This window comes from Pipistrellus kuhlii, unplaced genomic scaffold (genome assembly GCF_014108245.1).
Source record: "Pipistrellus kuhlii isolate mPipKuh1 unplaced genomic scaffold, mPipKuh1.p scaffold_m20_p_15, whole genome shotgun sequence".
Classification (NCBI taxonomy): Eukaryota; Metazoa; Chordata; class Mammalia; order Chiroptera; family Vespertilionidae; genus Pipistrellus; species Pipistrellus kuhlii.
This window is the reverse complement of record NW_023425460.1, coordinates 28,050,789-28,069,786: the sequence shown is the minus strand read 5'-3', so window position 1 is coordinate 28,069,786 and position 18,998 is coordinate 28,050,789. Positions and strand designations below refer to the sequence as shown.

At 37.0% G+C, this 18,998-nt stretch overlaps 1 protein-coding gene across 3 annotated transcripts in view; it reads right to left on the bottom strand.

Moving 5' to 3' along the window:
* Window positions 1-18,998, bottom strand: part of TBC1D12 (TBC1 domain family member 12) — a 61,852-nt gene that overhangs the window by 4,250 nt on the left and 38,604 nt on the right. For all 3 annotated transcript variants that reach the window (XM_036438603.2, XM_036438606.2, XM_036438607.2), the window contains 7 exons: window positions 18,476-18,593; window positions 17,261-17,367; window positions 11,284-11,364; window positions 9,020-9,108; window positions 7,975-8,046; window positions 4,961-5,089; window positions 775-884 (listed from right to left, as the gene is read on the bottom strand). In XM_036438603.2, coding sequence (XP_036294496.1) covers window positions 775-884; window positions 4,961-5,089; window positions 7,975-8,046; window positions 9,020-9,108; window positions 11,284-11,364; window positions 17,261-17,367; window positions 18,476-18,593 — 706 coding nt within the window. The remainder of the gene's footprint in view (window positions 1-774; window positions 885-4,960; window positions 5,090-7,974; window positions 8,047-9,019; window positions 9,109-11,283; window positions 11,365-17,260; window positions 17,368-18,475; window positions 18,594-18,998) is intronic.

Here is an 18,998-nt window from a genome sequence, read left to right as displayed (position 1 = left end):
AAAAAAAAAAAGTCTAAATAAAAGAAACCCAAATAACTGAGAAGATATCATATTTGCTCAATGCCATTAATTATTTCTTTTTCTATATTAAAAATTTACATAAACCTATTGATTTAAATGATTAGGATTTAAGGTTTAAATGTTTCACATATATACACACACACACACACACACACTCTTAACCTATCTTAAGATCAACTCCTCTATCTCTTTGGCAAAATTCACCTGCCATTCTATAATCTACCGGCTACTGCTCACCAAAGTCTTGGGCAAACCCTCTAAGTTAAAACAGAGAAGCTGGAATTGTAAAGTTGAAAAAAGACATTAGCACCTAAATAAGACATCATTCCTGTCAGAAGCTGGACAAAGCCTTGAAAAAAACAGAGCCCAGTTTAAAAAAAATACCACACTATAATAGCTATCACAAGCCCTTGTGTGTTAACAAGATATAGCAACTAACGTTGAAAGCTTAGTATGAACTAGGCATTGCATGAGATAATCCATGTAAATCACTCTCACTACAACTCAAAATATGGCATTCCCCTTTTGTAAGAAATTAAAACACAAACTGAGAGGTTCTGATTTCAACCCCCGAGTCCATGCTCTTAATCAAATGCCTCCTCACAAAAATGTGAGTTTCTTTATTTGTAAGGGAAGAGTTTTTTTATATTTATGATCCTCTGCATGAGCTAACTTTAGTTCCTAAAACACACAAAAAGTTACCCTATGTTTCCTTTTGATTATTATATTTCATGTTCATAAGTTATCACTTACCAGTCTATCAAGTATATGTCTGGTGTAAGACTATAAGATTTGAAATGAAGAAATAGTTTGGAGAGATTTTCTTCAAAAAATACTTCAAATGTTGCAAAATATTTCAACATCTGAAAATGGAAATATCAATAATTAGAGTAGGCTATAGAAATAGAAATTAAATAAATCCTCAATTATAAGTTAACAGAAACTCTTGCTTAGCACCTCTTCAGAGTCTTCATCATGCATTCATAAAACTATTATTTCAATAAAAAGTTTATTTATTACTCTTTTATTAAGTTTATTGAGGTGACACTGGTTAATAGGATCACATAGGTTTCAGATGTAGGCTTCTATGTTACAAGATCTGTATGTTTCACTGTGTGCTCACCACCCAAAGTCACATCATCTTCTATCACTATACATTAGGCCCGTATCAATCCCCTATTCTCTCTGGCAACCACCTCAGTGCTGTGTCCACGAGTTTCAATTTTATATTCCACATGAGCAAATATTATATGGTTCTTGGCTTTTTCTGCCTGACTTACTTCACTTAGCACAAGAAAAGTTTATTTTTAGATCACATTACTTTAATCTTCTATTGTTTTCACAATCTAAAAGGGCATTCAGTCCAGCTGGTGTGGTTGGGCATTGACCCAGGAACTAAGAGACTAAGGTTCGATTCCCAGTCAGGGTATATGCCCAGGTTTTCAGGCTTGATCCCTAGGAAGGGGTAGGCTGGAGGCAGCTGATTGATGATGTTTCTCTCTCACTGATGTTTCTATATCTCTATCCCTTTTCCTTTCTCTATCTCTAAAAATCAATAAAAACATATTTAAGAATAAAGAGGAGAAACCAAGAACTACTGCCTCACACAACAATTTCAAAACTACAACTAAAAGGCAAAACGGACATCATCCAGAACCACAGGAAGGCTGGTTGAGTGGAAATTCTACAACTAGAAGGAAAGAGAAAAGCACACTGAGACTCAGAGGAGCTGCAGAAAGAAAGTACAGAGGTACAGAGGCACGTGCTGAGGTACTGAATACGCTGCTGGCTTTACCAATTGGGAGGAAGACACAAGCTCCTAACTGCTCTGAACTCCAGTTCTGGGCGTGACTCTAAGGACCCAGACTCAACAAGGGGGAGAAACTAGACTGGCAGTAGGCAAAACTTGAGGGTGGCTTTCTCTCAGAGGTGCTTGCAGTGACTACAATGGGACACTGAGACCTAGGGGCCTTTTAAGGCACTGTTAGCTCCACCCTGAGATCCCATCCAATGCTGTTTGCTCCGCCCTGAGACTCTGCCTCATCCAAGCTGAGCACAGAGGCTTTTGCATATGAATGGTCTGGTCCTTTGAATTCTAAACTTACCTAACAAACTGCAGCTGAGTCAGTGAGACCCAGAACATCCAAAAGAAGGCCCGAGGCCCAGTAGCAGTTTGCCTTGCTTCACAGCTGGGCCTCATCTGGGCACCTCCAAAACCCAAACAAAGAGGAATCTGCAGATCTATCTGTACTTCCTGCTGGGTGGCCTCAGGCAGAAGCTATCAATAAATTAGCTCCTCCTTGGAGATCCAAGAGCCAGTGTACCCAATGGTCAAAGTAGGACCATCCAGATTACAACTCCTCAAATCCATAAGGGACACACTCAGGGGGCAGACAGAAGTGAGCACCAAAGCTCCACTGAAGCAAGTCTTACCTCATAAGGGTATCTCCAGCACAGAAGTTCTCCCATCATAGATACAGCTGATCCTCACAGTCAATTGGCCTGGAGGTTAATTCCTCCCAGTGATACCAACAACAATCAAGGCTTAACTACAACAAGACTGTGCACACAGCCCACAAAAGGGTGCAACAAGAGTGTCCACCTCAGTTAACAGAGGAGGCTGAGCCACTGGGTCCTATAGGACATCTAGCACACAAAGCCACTCTATCAACTCAGGGAAGCAGCCAAAATGTGGAGAAAAAGAAACAGATCACAAATGAAAGAAATGGAGGAAAGCAAATGACTGGATATAGAGTTCAAAACCACAGTTATAAGGTTTTTCAAAACTGGTTTGGCTCAGTGGATAGAGCGTCGGCCTGCGGACTGAGGGGTCCCAGGTTTGATTCCGGTCAAGGGCATGTACTTTGGTTGCAGGCACATCCCCAGTGGGGGGGGTGCAGGAGGCATCTGATCAGTGTTTCTCTCTCATCAATGTTTCTAACACTCTATCCTTCTCCCTCTCTCTCTAAAAAAATCAATAAAATAATTTTTTTTAAATATCCGCTTGCTACCAAAGCAAAAAAAGTATCTTCTAGAAACTGTCAATAAATTTAGTGAGACTCTTGAGGATATGAAAAAGGAACAACTAGAAATTAAGCATACACTGACTGAAATATAAAATAATATACAGAGATCCAACAGCAGACTAGAGGATCACAAGAAGTAAGTCAAAGATTGGAAATACAAAGAAGCAAAAAGCACTCAACCAGAAAAGCAAAAAAAAAAAAAAAAAAAAAAAAAAAATCCCAAAATACAATATGAAGATAGTGTAAGGAGCCTCTGGGACAACTTAGAGCATACCAACATCTGAATTATGGGGGTGCCAGAAGAAGAGAGAGCAAGCCGAAACTGGTTTGGCTCAGTGGTAGGGCGTCGGTCTGCAGACTGAAAGGTCCCAGGTTCAATATCAGCCAAGGGCATGTACATTGGTTGTGGGAACATCCCCGGTAGGGGGTGTGCAAGAGGCAGCTGGTTGATGTTTCTCTCTCATCGACGTTTCTAGCTCTCTATCTCTCTCCCTTCCTCCCTGTAAGAAAATCAATAAAATATATTAAAAAAAAAAAAAAGAAAAAAAAGAAAAAAAAGAAGAGAGAGCAAGATACTGAAACCGCCCTGGCCAGTTTGGCTCAGTGGATAGAGCATTGGTCTGTGGACTGAGGGGTCTCAGGTTTGGTTCCATTTAGGGGCATGTACCTTGGTTGAGGGCCCATCCCCATGGGGGTGTGCAGGAGGCAGCTGATTGATGTTTCTCTCATCTATGTTTCTGGCTCTCTGTCCCTTTCCCTTCCTCTCTGTAGAAAATCAATAAAATATATTTAATAATAATAATAATAAAAAGATACTGAAAATCTATTTAAAGAAATAATGACAGAAAAATTCCCCCACTTGGTGAAAGAAATAGACTTAAAAGTTCAGGAAGTGCACAGAACCCCAAACAAAAGGAATCCAAAGAGGGTCACACCAAGACACATCACAATTAAAATGCCAAGAGCAAAAGACAAAGAGAGAATATTAAAAGCAGCAAGAGAAAAATAATTACCTACAAGACTGTCAGCTGATTTCTCAACAGAAACTATGCAGGCCAGACAGGAGTGGCAAGAAATATTCAAAGTGATGAATAACAAGAACCTACAACCAAGATTACTCTATCCAGCAAAGCTATCATTCAGAATTGAAGGTCAGATAAAGAGCTTCACAGATAAGAAAAAACTAAAGGAGTTCATCACGGACAAACCATTATTATATGAAATGCTGAAAGGTATTCTTTAAGAAGAGGAAGAAGCCAAAACCGGTTTGGCTCAGTGGTAGAGTATCGGTCTGCGGACTGAAGGGTCTCAGGTTTGATTCTGGTCAAGGGCATGTACACTGGTTGTGGGCATATCCCCGGTAGGGGGTGTGCAAGAGGCAGCTGGTTGATGTTTCTCTCTCATCAACGTTTCTAGCTCTCTTATCTCTCTCCCTTCCTCTCTGTAAAAAAATCAATAAAATATATATTTAAAAAAAAAAAAGAGGAAGAAGAAAAAGGTAAAGATAAAAATTATGAACAACAAATACATAACTATCAATAAGTGAATCTAAAAATCAAGTGAATAAAAAATCTGATGAACAGAATAAACTGGTGAATAGAATAGAATCAGGGCCATAGAAAGGGAGTGGACTGACAATTCTCAGGGGGAAAGGGATGTGGGAGGTTCGGAAAGAGACTGGACAAAAATCATACACCTATGGATGAGGACAGTGGGGGGGGGGGTGAGAGCTGAGGGTGGAGCTATGGGGGGGAAAAAGAGGAACAATTGTAATAATCTGAACAATAAAGCTTTATTTAAAAAAACTAATACACTTTTTTTTTAAGCAGAGAGAAAAAAAAAATATTTAAAAGGACATTCAGACTGAAACTGACAGTCAACAAAAAAACATGAATCATTCCCAATGTCCATACCATGCTGTGATCCACACGGAAGAAGGCCAACTGGCATGGCTTATTCAGCAGATTTGCAAACGCAATGAAGGCATCTGCCTCTTCCAAATTGAGAATAAGAACTGCTGCTATGAAGGACATCCCTTGGACCTTCAAAGGGAAAGGAAATTAATCAAAATGGTTTTATAATAATAATTCTATAGTGTTTATTTATTGCATTCCTGAAAAATTATAAAGTAATATTATAAGGTAAAATACTAAGATTTCTTTTCCCCCACAACAAAAGTAAATACAGAGAACTCAATTATTATAAAATCTCCCTATTTAAAATTTTCTTATTATATGGTGTAGTTTAAAAAAAATTTTTTTTGCCCTAGCTGGTTTGGCTCAGTGGATAGAGCATCGGCCTGCAGACTGAAGGGTTCCAGGTTTAATTCCAGTCAAGGGCACGTACCTGGGTTATGGGCTCGATCCCCAGGAGGGGGCGTACAGAAGGCAGCCGATCAATGATTCTCTCTCATCACTGATGTTTGTTTCTCTCTCTCTTTCTCCCTTCCTCTCTGAAATCAATAAAAAAAAAAAAAAAAAAAAAAAAAAAAAAAAAAAAAAAAAAAAAAAATTAAAATAATAAAAAGAAATAAAAAGAAAAATTTTGGAAAAAAATATCAGCTTTCACTTGCTCCAGAAGCCTATCTCAGTGAACTAGTTATTTCATCTTCCTCTGAAGTCTTTCAAAGCATAGAATCACAAAGTTAAATAAAAACAAGGTGATGGCCGGGACCAGTTTGGCTCAGTGGATAGAGCGTCGGCCTGCGGACTAAAAGGTCCCGGGTTCGATTCTGGTCAAGGGCATGTACCTTGGTTGCGGGCACATCCCCAGTTGGAGGTGTGCAGGAGGAGGCTGGTCGATATTTCTCTCTCATTGACGTTTCTAACTCTCTGTCCCTCTCAATTCCTCTCTGTGTAAAATCAATAAAATATATTAAAAAACAAGGTGATGGTCTTTATTGTTATTACACATCTGTTTGAGGCAGGAAGTGAGGACTAAGAATAAAAGAGATTACCCTGGCTGGTGTGGCTCAGGTAGTTTGACATCGTTCAGGGCACCAAAAGGTTTACCATTTGATTCCTGGTCAGGGCACATACCTGTGGTAGGAGGCAGCCAATCAATGTTTCCCTCTCACATTCATGTTTCTCTCTTTTTCCCTCCCTTTGTCTCTCTCTAGAATGCAATAAAAATATATATTTTTTAAAGGATAAAAGCAATCTAAAATCCCAAGAAAGAAGAGGTGGAGGTTGGGATAGTGAGGCTGGATTCCTGGAAAGGTAGGAGGAGGAAATAATAAAACAGCCATTCCAAAAAGAGAATGATGTATAAGTAAAGGCATATAAAACCAGCACAGTTAGAACATAAGACTTATAATGGGAATAATGGGAGAAATTAGAAAGGCCTTGAGTAAAAGGCTAAGCTATCTAGGTGCTTGCTTGAGAGTTATAGAGACCTATTTTACATTTCTGAGCAGGCAGATGAAACTGCTATTGTAAAAATATTCATTATTTCATTAAAAAAAAGTTTAACAAGCACTTACTTCTGGTAGGTATTTATATAATACACTTACACAGAGAGGCCACTAAGAATATTGCAATAATACGTCTGTTTCAATTTTCTTAGCAACCTTAAAATTTTTTTAGCACATTTTAATCTGGATTCCCACTCTGTTACTATACTATCTGAAATTTCTCTAACCAGGTTGACCAGTGGTATTTATTGTAAAACGCAATGGGTACTTTCCTACCCACTAAGCAGAATTCCTTTAGCTTCTGTGACTCATTATTTCTTTGTTCTTCTCTTACTTCTCTCGCTTCTTTTGTGACTGTTCAATTTGCCATGTTTAACCGGAACACCTTCATAAAACCTTCATCTTCTCACCTTTGTCTTAAAGTAGAAGAATCTTAGAGACCTCATAATAGGGTGGCTACCTGGTAGAGCTTACTCGATTTTGTTGCATGTTCATTTGTACATTTGTTCATTCACTCACTCACTCACCAAATAGTTATTAGGTGCTTATCACCACACTAGAGGCCCAGTGCACAAATGTGTTGGGCAGATCAGGCCAGGCTGGCCAGGGAGGAGCGGCTGCTGGTGGTTGGTGGGCCAGCCCCACCCCTGATGGGGTTGGGGAAGCTGATTGGGCGTGGGTCAGCCAGGGGGAAGGGGCCATGGACAGTTGGCCAACCAGTCCTGGTTGAACTCCCAGTCGAACTCCTGGTCCAGGGGACAATTTGCATATTAGCCTTTTATTATATAGGATGACAGATATTGTTCTAGGTACTTGGGATACCTCAGTGAATTAAAGACTTACAGTTTAGAAGGAGTAGCTACACAATAAACAACAAACAAGTAAATCATATGTTTTATTAAAAGGTGGTAAGTGCTGCTCTGGCTGGTGTGCTCAGTGGTTAGAATGTCAACTGTCACACTAAGGGTCATGGATCTGATTCCTGATCAAGGGTATGTACATAGATTTTAGGTTTGATCCTTGAGCTGGTTGTTGCACGTGTGGGAGGCAACCAATGAATGTGTCTCTCTTAAATTGATATCTGTCTCTCTCTCCCATCTCTCCCTCCCTTCCACTCTCTCTAAATATCAATGGAAAAAATATTCTCTGGTGAGTAAAATAAAATAAAATAAAACTAGGATTGGTTGACAATCCGTAAAAGGAACACATTCCCTCACCTATGCTTCCCTCAACCTGGAGGCACAGTCACGGAAAGGAAGGTTAGGAAGAAGGGGAGAAGGCAGCAGACCAACAGCAGCGGCAATAAATACAAGTTTACGAATTGAATGATGCAATCCCCAGCTACTCTCCCAGAATGCTGGCAGCTGGCCTTATAAATCTCTGGTAGGAGAAGGAAAGGTTCCTTTCTGGATAAGTTGATAGACCCGAAGGAAAAAGACAGAGATATACACATTTTGGAGCAATTACAATATAATAAATGTTTATATTAAAAAACAGATGGAAACAAATACTTACATAACCAACATCAGGTCTGTAACATGTATATGCCCCTAAGATACTATGTAAAACATCATGATATGGGCCACCCTTCGGAGAGAAAAATGAAATGTCATACTATACAAATAATTGTCTCCAAGTTACTTGTCAAATATCATGTTAATAAACTTTAGCATTTCCCAAATAATTAATTTTAGTTACTATATTTAATCATTGTAAGAAATATTCTAAATGTACTCTGCCAAGATGCTTTCTAAAGAAAATTTCAAAATCCTAAACAAGAAAAAGTCAAACAAACTCACTTGAGTGACATAAGCTATATAGTTTATATACAATTTTAAAGACTTCTGGATTTGATACAATAAGATTATAAGGAAAACAGAATGTTCCATTTTATATAATACAACTTAAGAAAAAAAAATACCATGAAGCTACACTAAATTAAGTTTACTAATCATTTTTATCTTAACAGTAAAAATGTTTGCCATTTTATCAATCTAAAGATAAATTCCATATATTTAAAGATTTGAGTCAAATATAAACTACACATAAAATGTAATAATTTTTCATAAAGTATAAGCAACTTTATTCACTATATTCCCTATGCTGTACTTTATATCCCTATAAGAAACTTCTTTTTTTTTTAAGCAATGTCTTAATAGTCTCTGCAGAAACCCCCCGCCACCATTTCAACAGTAATTCTGAAAATATTTTAAATTTGGAGACAAAGTCCTTTATATTTACACAATTTAGTAGGCAAAATAGTTAATTTCAAATATTTTACAGAATAAAAAAACAAAGAAATTCAGCTTAATGATAATTAACCAAGTACCTACTATATAAAATTATTATGTGCTATGCTCACTGCAATGCATTCAGTCAGTGGAATAAAACAGTAACATTTCCATTAAAATTTTCCTACTATAATAGTTTCACATTTTTTTAATATAAAGTTCCCTAATTTTTATAGTTTTACCTTTAAATAATAATAGCTATGAATTTAGAGAATTTGTTCACTTGGATTTTTTAAAAAGTAGTTAAAAACATGGTTAGAAACCCTCACCTTCTGAAAGATGTAGAGAGATGGAAATGTACGGGATATGTCCAACTTAATTAATTCCAGACTGGCCTCCCGATCAGCAATAGATACACCTATATTTGCCAGGTAAATAAAGTTACAATTATTACTTGGCTGTATCCAGTTCAATCTTACAAACACAGAATGATTACATGGAATATACGTTACTTAAGGAAAGTTAAAAGCTGAACAATCCAGAAACTTAAAGAAATGCCACACAGCTTTTGCTGAAATTTAGAGCTTCTTTGGTGAAGAATACATCTATGCATTTATCAGAAAGTTATATGGTGAAGGGTTTCTACTTCCTTTTTTTTTACGGTACGGTTTCTTTGTTTTTAATAGCGGGTAGGTAGATTGTCATTCCCACAATAACTAGATAAAAACATTTCAAGTATCATTTTTTAAAAGGGCCTAACAGAACTGTGTAAGAGAGGTCCAGAGAATTTAAATCCAAAAAGAGAAAAGCCTTTCCTAGGTGAGTGGATACCAATGCTCGAATTTAACAGGGATATTTACATACTCACAGAAAACCACTCTGCGATATGCACCATTTCTCTATCCTAAGCCATGTTCATTTTTAGAGTTGTACATACAGGCAAGAGAAGAGGGTTTGCTTTCTACTAAGTAGAACAAATACAGAAAGAAAAGTGACTGGCAGACAAAAGGCTTTCCATAATTTAAGGACAAGAGATGGTTGAACAAATTTATCTAAATTTAATAAATTATGATAACAGGAAAAAAATGATTTTTCCCAAAATGATCAGAAGAAAATTAATAAGAGTGGAGGAATAAAAGGAGCATATAAGTGAATTAAACAAAGATTAGGCATAAGAATTATAAAAAAGATGTATTGGGAAGTGAGTGAAAATCAGTGAGAGAGGAGACAGGAGGTCACAAATGAGGTATAAAGATCATCTATCTTTAAATTATAAGTTGGGTTGTGGTGGGTGTGTTCTATGGTTAGAGCATCATCCTGTGACCAAAGGGTCTTGGGTTCAATTCCTGGTCAAAGGCATGTACCTGGGTTGTAGGTTCGGTCCCTGGCCCAGTTGGGGCACATGTGGGAGGCAACCAATCAATGTATCTCTCTCACATTGATGTTTCCCTTCCTCCCTCCCTCCCTTCTACTCTCTCTAAAAACAATGGGAAAAATATCTTTTTTTTGGGGGGTGCGGGGGGGGGGGGAGGGGTGATTAAAAAAACACACACATTGGCCTAAAAATACTTCACCCCCATTATTCTTAACGGCTACAATTAAATCCTGGGCTCTGGAGTCCAACAGCTTGGGTTTACATCATGACTTCACTGCTTATAAATTAACTACTTTGAATTTCTTCCTATATCATCCAGGATATCAACTACTGAAAGAGTTGTTAACATTAGATTAGATAATATATGTAAAGCAATTCTATAGTTCCTGACACATGGTAATAATCAATAACCATGATATAAGCTTCAGTGACTGGACTTTCATACAAAAATTTTTGTTAACAAAAAATAATCACACCCTTTCTCTTCAACGAAGGTTGGAGCAGCCTCCCCTGTAGATCTTTGTGAAGACTGGCAAGATCATCACCCTGGAGGCTAAACGCAGTGACACCACTAAGAATGTCAAAGCTAAAATCCAAGACAAGGAGAGCATCCCACCTGAATAGTAGTGTGTGATTTTTATTTACTTTTTATTTTTTAATATATTTTTATTGATTTCAGAGAGAAAGGGAGAGGGAGAGAAAGATAGAAACATCAACGATGAGAATCACTGATTGGCTGCCTCCTGCTTGCCCCACACTGGGGCTGGAGCCTGCCACCCTGGCATGTGCCCTGGCGGGGAATCGAACCGTGGTCTCCTGGCTTGTGGGCCAATGCTCAACCACTGAGCCACGCCAGCTGCGCAGTAGTGTGTGATTCTTATGGGCAAGCAGCTGGAGGACAGCCACACCTCTCCGACTACAATATTCAGAGAGGCCACCCTGCACTTGGCGCTTCATCTGCAGGATGGTATCAAGCCCTCCCTCTGCCAGCTTGCCCAGAAGCATAATGACGACAAAATCATTTGCCACAAGTATTACACCTGCCTGCACCCCCTCCCGTCAACTGCTGCAAGAAGCATAGCCACACCAACAACCTGTGCCCCACGATGGTTAAATAAGGCCCCTCCACCACCACCACCTTGGGCCTGCCTGAACCCCATGGCCCTGGGGCCTCAACAGTTTCCCTTTCATTGAAAAGAAAAACAGTAATAATCACACCTTCTGTATCAGTCTCTGAACTTGTTTCACTGAGGCTTTTGCACCGTTCTTTTGCTCTTGATAGGAAGATTTCATAAAGTTCTGGGGGACAGAAAACAAAAATTCATAAATAGGAAAGAAATATATTCACATACAGTAGGTCCTCGGGTTACGTCGGAGATCCATTCCTACGGTGCGACGTAACTCGATTTTCGCTGTAAGTCGGAACCCACCTACGTCATTTACAAGGAGCACATACACAGCAGTAATGATGTGAAACAGTAAAAAATAAAAATTAAAAATTAAAAGGTAACAATTCCTGACCTTTACTTATGGTAAATAAACAATAAAAAACATAAAGCACACATACATCAAAATGACAGAACTTTTTTTTTTTTTTTAATAAATGGGAGATGGCGAAGTAACCATGAAACAAAGTACGTCAAGTCCGACGTAACCCGAGGACTGCCTGTATTTTTATTTTTATTCTTAAAAAAAAATAAGAAAACCATAATTCCACTATAGGTCAGGCATATCTTATGTAGCTGGCATAAAAAAAAATAGCAAATTGAAGTACTCAATTCTACCAAAACTATTTATTACACACAGAAAGGTAGCAAATGAAACTATTCCAGAGCAGCCATCCAAATAGCTACAATATAGAATGTATGAGGCAGGCAGAGACGCTTCTGCTAAAGGAGCTATTGTACAATAGCAGAAACATGATTTTTGGAATCAGTAAGATCTAGATTCAAACTTCGGCTCTGCCACTTACTACCTGTGGGATTTATAACTCTGGAACTTGGCTTTCTTCATCTGTAAATTGGAGAAAAATAATTCCTATTCATGTGTTACTGAAGATTAAACAAGATCATTTATGTAAAGCTTCTGACACCTTATAGACTCTCAATAAATGCTAGTTCTTGCTTCCTTCTCTCTTGAAACTGGTTTCTCCATTATGATGCAACTATCTTTTTAAAAATATTTACATATTTCATTGATCTTTTTACAGAGAGGAAGGTACAGGAATAGAGAGCTAGAAACATTGATGAGAGAGAAACGTCAATCAGCCGCCTCCCACACAATCCCCACAGGGGATGTGCCCACAACCAAGGCACATGCCCCCAACCGGAATCGAACCTGGGACCCTTCAGTCCGTAGGCAGACGCTCCATCCACTGAGCCAAACCAGTTTCGGCATGATACAGCTATCTTAAGCTACATAAACTTTAGTCAAAGAGTCACATACAAAAATCTTTACCCCTATCTTTTACTCTAAAAGCCCAATCACTGTAAAATACACACACACACACACACACACACACACAGACCCGATGCACGAAATTTGTGCAAGAGTAGGCCTTCCTTCTCCCAGCTTCCCTCTGGCACCCAGGACCTGGGCTTCCCTCACAGCCTGGCTTTGTCAGGAAGAACATCTGGTCTAACTAGCATATTATGCCTTTATTATTATAGATATTCCATTGTACGACTATATATAATAAGTATAATAAGTATTCTTATATTGCCAAGAATCAGATCATTATAAAATAACTTACTAGATATATTTCAAACAGACTCTTATTATTCTAACCTCTTCTTTCTGTTCGCTTTTCATTATTACTAATGATTTGGAAAGAAATCAAACTCAAAATTTCTATTTCTAAATGGAGTACCCTACTACATTTGGTATAAGAGCTAGATGAAAGTTTTAAACTTAGATATACAATTTTTTTGCAGTTATTAGGAACCAAGTTGAAGTTCATACATTTTATTTCAAATTGTTTCCAAGCCAGGTCCAGTTTCACTACTGCACTTAGTTTTAAAAACTGTCTTGTAAGAAGGCTCACCAAACAAATCTACAAAATTGACCCAAAAGTAAAATTGTGGTAATGCATTTCAAAATATCAAAGGACATCTCTTAAGGGAAGATGTACAGTGCTTATCTATAATAAAATCTATATCTCAGTTCAATTCCTTGCTTGACTCTGCATGTCATATTTGCCATGGCAGGCAGGCACAGCTCAGTTGGAGGGTAATCCCATGCACTGAAGGGTCACGGGTCAGGGTGCGTACAGGAGACAACTGATTAGGGTTTCTATCTCACATCACTGTTTCCCGTGCACGCCCCCAACCCCACCCCCCGTCTTCCTTCCTCTCTCTCTAAAATAAGATAAAACTATTAAAACAAAACAAAAAAATCAAAAGACATTTCTCAAAGAAAGTTACCTATATACAAGAAATCCTAAGCGACCAGTTAACTGTTTAACCAGTCACCTATTTGACCAGTCACTATGATGCGCATTGACTGCCAGGGGGCAGATGCTCAACGCAGGAACTGCCCCCTGATGGTCAGTGTGTTCCCTCAGCAGGAGAACCTCTCAGCTGACCAACGGGCACTGGCAAGTGCAGCTGTGGCAGCATGAGCCTCTCCCGCCTCCGCAGCAGTGCTACTGAATAGGGGTGGCAGGCGCAGTGGGGTCAGGATGAGCAGGAGCGGCAAGGTGCCCGGCCCAGGCCCTGGCTCCTCCCTGGCCACCTGCTGCTTTGCACACTACTACATCCCCTGAGGGGTCCCAGATTGTAAGAGAGCGCAGGCCAGGCTGAGGGACCCCACCAGAGCACGAATCTGTGCACCGGGCCTCTAGTCTATAATAAGAAGACCTGCATCTCAGTTCAATTCCTTGCTTGACTCTACATGTTATACTTATTTTATTTTGAATCTACAAATGTAGAGTTATGAAGCAGAGATGTATCTTAGAAACAGAAGATACTTTGAGATCAGTTTATATTTCATTTTCTGATTTTTTGACAATGATGTATTATACATATTTGGCAAATTTCACTTTCACTATAATGTTATACTCATTATCACACAAAAAAATGTTAGAACAATTCTGAGACAGCTAACAATCTTAATCCCATTTTACAGATGAAGAAAACTAAGACTATTGGATGTTAAGTAATTTGCCCAAGGTCACAAATCTAATATATAGTAGAACCAAGATTTGAACCACATTTGACTGACATTAGAACCCTTATTCTTAGTTACAATTGTTATAAATTTCATGTTTAAAACAAATACAATAGGTAAGGAACCAAACTATTATAGCCACTGAAAGTATAAAGTAAATTTACTATTCAAAATTTAGCTTCCTTTCCACCACTAATGAAAAAGAGATGAGTACCCAGTCCATTACTGAATTGGTTTTTTTAGAGAAAACATAAAATTATTTTGAAAATAAATGACCCAGTTACTTCAAGCTTAAAAAATTTTTTGAGTTATAGTAACACAATAAGTTAATACCAACTTAACCAATATTTCAATGTTTAAGTTATCAGGATACCTAACATTCTAAAGCCAAAATTCTCAAGAAAACAAGACTGCAAACAAAATTTCAAATAGCCACCAATGCTTCATAGTCTCACCTGTATGCAAAACCAATTCCTAAGACTTTAAGCAATTATAGTATGTTCAACAATCCTTATTATTTAGGATTTTAATGTTCTAACTGAAAGTTCTAACTACAATATAAAAACATTTCCTTTTTATCTGTTCTAAGCACAAAAGGCAAAAGAAACCTTTGTTTTATTGGAAAGAAGAGTTAAGTCACATAGGATATAACTTTTTCAAAGCTAAATTAAAAATTCTTAATTCTTCCTTTAAATTCTATTTTTTAGATTAAAAAAAAAAGTCCAGTTAAAAAAAGTGTTCATTATGAGATATCTAAAAATGAATTTTAAAAATCATACATAATCATGCTATTCAAAGCTGGCATCACTTTTAGAATTAAATATTTGTTACAATTCTGTTTAGTTATATATAATGCAGATTTTTGCAATGAACATTCTTACAGAAAAGCTTTTACACCCAATCCCGATTATTTCCTTAGAGCAGATTCTTAGAACTAGAATAATTAGGTCAAAAGTTATGCTTTTTAAGGCTTTTGTCAAATAATTCTAAATTATTTTCAGCCACAATTTATGTGGGTAATTTTTATTATTTTTAATAACTTTTGATTTGAAAGGTAAACAATAGTACTTAACATATGTCATTGATTTATCACTAGGGAAATGGCAAAATTAATTATAGTACAGCCAAACTGTGTAATAGAGTGCAGCTATGTAGTATGCTTAAGGTACACTTGTATATACTGACATGAAAAGATGGTTTAGGAGAGATTATTGCTTAAAAGCAAGCTACTGAATAATCTCAGGACATAAACTCCTTTTTGTGTGGGGAAAAAAAACCAAAAAAAAAAAACCAAGAAGATAGAAGCCTAAAAATTTATCATATGCAGGAACACACTTTTTTATATGACAGAAAAAGATCTGGAAGAATATACACCAATTTGCTTATTTGTACTTACAAGTATGATCAAAAGCTGGAATCTGAGTGGAAGAGTGGGAAGAAACGTACCAAATATACTTTCTTAAATTTTTTTCAATAAATACGTAAATAAAAATTTTAAGTAATAAAAGTAACAATATATTATTTATATTATTATACTGGAATCCTTAAATCTTTTTTCTTTTACCAGATAAATCCAAGAATGTACTACTTTTTATTGCTGCAAAGAATGAGCAACACATAAATAGGGAGGGGGCAGGCTGTGCAATTAAATCCCACTGTGGGAACACCTTCACTGGCCATAGCCGTTTTCACACTGGAAATTCAAAGGTGAACCAATATGCTTGCTGGAAGATAAGTTTCTTTTTCCAGAAATGGCCATGAAAGCATCTTTTTTGTTGTGCCACACAATATATAAAAATAAGTGATGTTATTTCAAACATTGTTCAATTGAAGTTTTTTATTTTAAAAAAACTGAATGCATTGGGATATTGATTAATAAAAGTATATAAGTTTCAGATGTATAATTCTATAATACATCTTCAGTATATTGTACTGTGTTCACTACCTGACTGTCTATCATTATCATTATCACTCAGACTGATACTAGCACCTTTTATTATTAACTATTTTAGATTTCCCCTATTTGGAATTATCCAAATTTTATTTATTTTTTTTAACTTCATCAAAACTACTCTACATTTTACTCCTACCCTTCAAAGTTTTAAGAAACTTAAAAAAATAATACAATTCCTTGGGAGTCCTCCTCTGTTGTTTTAAAAAATATATATTTTATTGATTTTAGAGAGAAGGAGGGAGAGAGAGAGATAGAAACATCAATGATGAGAGAGAATCATTGACTGGCTGCCTCCGGCACACTCCCTACTGGGGACTGAGCCCACAACTCAGGCATGTGCCCTGGGCCGGTATCAAACCCGGGAGGGACCCTTCAGTCCGTAGGCTGATGCTCTATCCATAGAGCCAAACCAGCTAGGGCTCCTCTTTGTTTTTTAAACTTTAGCATTTTCAAAATCCAAAAGGACTAGTTTGAGTAGAGATGAAGACAAAGAAACTTCTAGCCTTCCCCCAATATTTAAGTTTTTTTTTAAATAAAGGGGAAACCTTTCCACAACTAGACTATTTATTATTCGTGCAAGAATAGGTCTTCCTTCCCCCAGCGGTCGGTACCAGCTACCCTCTGGCATCTGGCAGCACCAGGACACAGGCTTCCCTCTGGCCACTGGCAGGCACCTGGGACCCAGGCTTTTCTTGCAGCCTGGGCTTCATCCAGAAAGTCGTCCAGAAGGTCATCCAGTCTAATTAGCATATTACACTTTATATATATGGCCAGTGCTACCTAGAATCTCTGAAGTTTTCGTAGTTACCTGAAGTTAAGATATTTGGGTGTCAAGAATATTACTTATGGTTGTAAACTAAAGGAAAACCCACAAATCTTATTTTTGATAGTATGGAATATAGTAAACTTATTAAATCATACCAGGTTTTAGAGAGAGATGGGGAATGAAGCATGCTCTTAAAAATCACATTATACTTGATAATGCCCTTTTAAATTGCTACTCTACTGATCTGCTTTGTAACTCTGGAGAAGGCTATTTGTACGTGTGGGAGTAACTGAATATAGAATACAAACCAGGAGTGATATTTAGTTCATTTCCTACAGCTAGACTCCAAACTTTCCCACGAACACTAGGGGGCAATCCCTGCCACCACAATTCTCGAACTCTTCTTGTACTACGCCTAGAATTAAAGGGGAAGAAAAAAGGAGAAAGTTACTTTTTAAAACATAGTATCCTAAAGAGAGATAACAGTAATTTAAAGGTAACGCCTTCTATAGCTGCCATTTATACTGATAAAATGAAAGAATCAGAAAAGTATAATTATGAAAAACATAATAATAAAAGGAACATAAGAATTTGTTGTCAATTCAGTAACCAAAAGAAAATCACAATGTATTTAATAACTGACAAGGCTCTCGTCTTTTGAGAGGCAGTATAGCCTGTTTAAAGAGTGTGGGCTTTAGAGTCAGATAGACCTGAGTTCAAATCTGATTTAACTATTAATTAATTGTATTACCTTGGGCAAATCACTTAACCTGTCTGACCTGAAGCTTCCCTATAAGTGGGAATAAAGGTTGTAAGAACCAAATATGATTACTTATGTAAAGAGCCTAATATAACATGTCACGTCCAATATTCAGCAAATTCCCCATGCATATCCTATATTAGACATTGCAGAAGACATTGCCCACCCTTCAGTCTAGAGGGAAGGTAAGGCATGCACAAAAATATTATCCAAAAATGAAAGACAAAGTAAAGCAAGAAGTACATTAATCTAGAAGTAAACTGGGACATTACATATGGAAAACATCATATATTTTATGATATACATATATCTCACATTCTTCTGAGAAGCAAATTAAAAATCACCTTTATAGTTAAATGCATCTTATAATGAATGTACATGCTTTAATATTTTATTTATAATAATCTGCTATGACATCAGTAGTGTACCTTGCAATCAATGATACGTTAGAATTAAGAAAATATGAATTAAGAAAAAAATTAAAAGTTTCATGAATCAACTAGCATTTTAAATGGTATTCAATGGATAGGTAAGATTCTGACAGGCACAGAGGGTAGTCAGTAAGGAAAGTAGGTATCAGAAATTGACGGTTTTATAAAAGCAAAGACACAGAAATAAGCATGAAATTTTCAGACAGTGCTTAACAGCATAATTTAGCCAAAGCATAAGCTACATGGTGGAAGTAATAAAAAAAAAAAGAGAGAATTGGAAACATGAGATCTTTGGAGAAAGACTGGCATTCAAGAAAAGTCTGCTTACTTACATTACTTCCCAATTGGGCAATATTTCATTGATCCAAATTACCATTGCATTTGCAATATTTTCTTCTTGTTTAAATCGTTCTTTCATTATTTTTTTCCTTTTATGTGCTTCTTTAATTTCTGTTTTAAACAAGTATAAAATATTTCAATACAAAAGAGCTAGATCAAAACCCCCTTCTCCTTCTACTTAAACCTACAAAAGAGGCATTCTCTAAAGGAAAAGAAGAGAGAAAGGAAAAGGGGCAGGGGAAGGTGATAAAAAGAGAAATAAAATGAATTTGATTAATATAATTTAAAAGTAACATCTCCTATTCTACAAAATGAAACAAAAGCCAAACAATCATTTAAATAGATTACAGTACCACATATCCTATTTATACTTAATCAATGAACTAAAATTTTTGCCATGAGTTTACTATATAAAAAATAAACTAACCCTAACTGGTTTGGCTCAGTGGATAGAGCATCAGCCTGCCGACTAAGGGGTTCGATTCCGGTCAAGGGCATGTACCTTGGTTGTGGGCA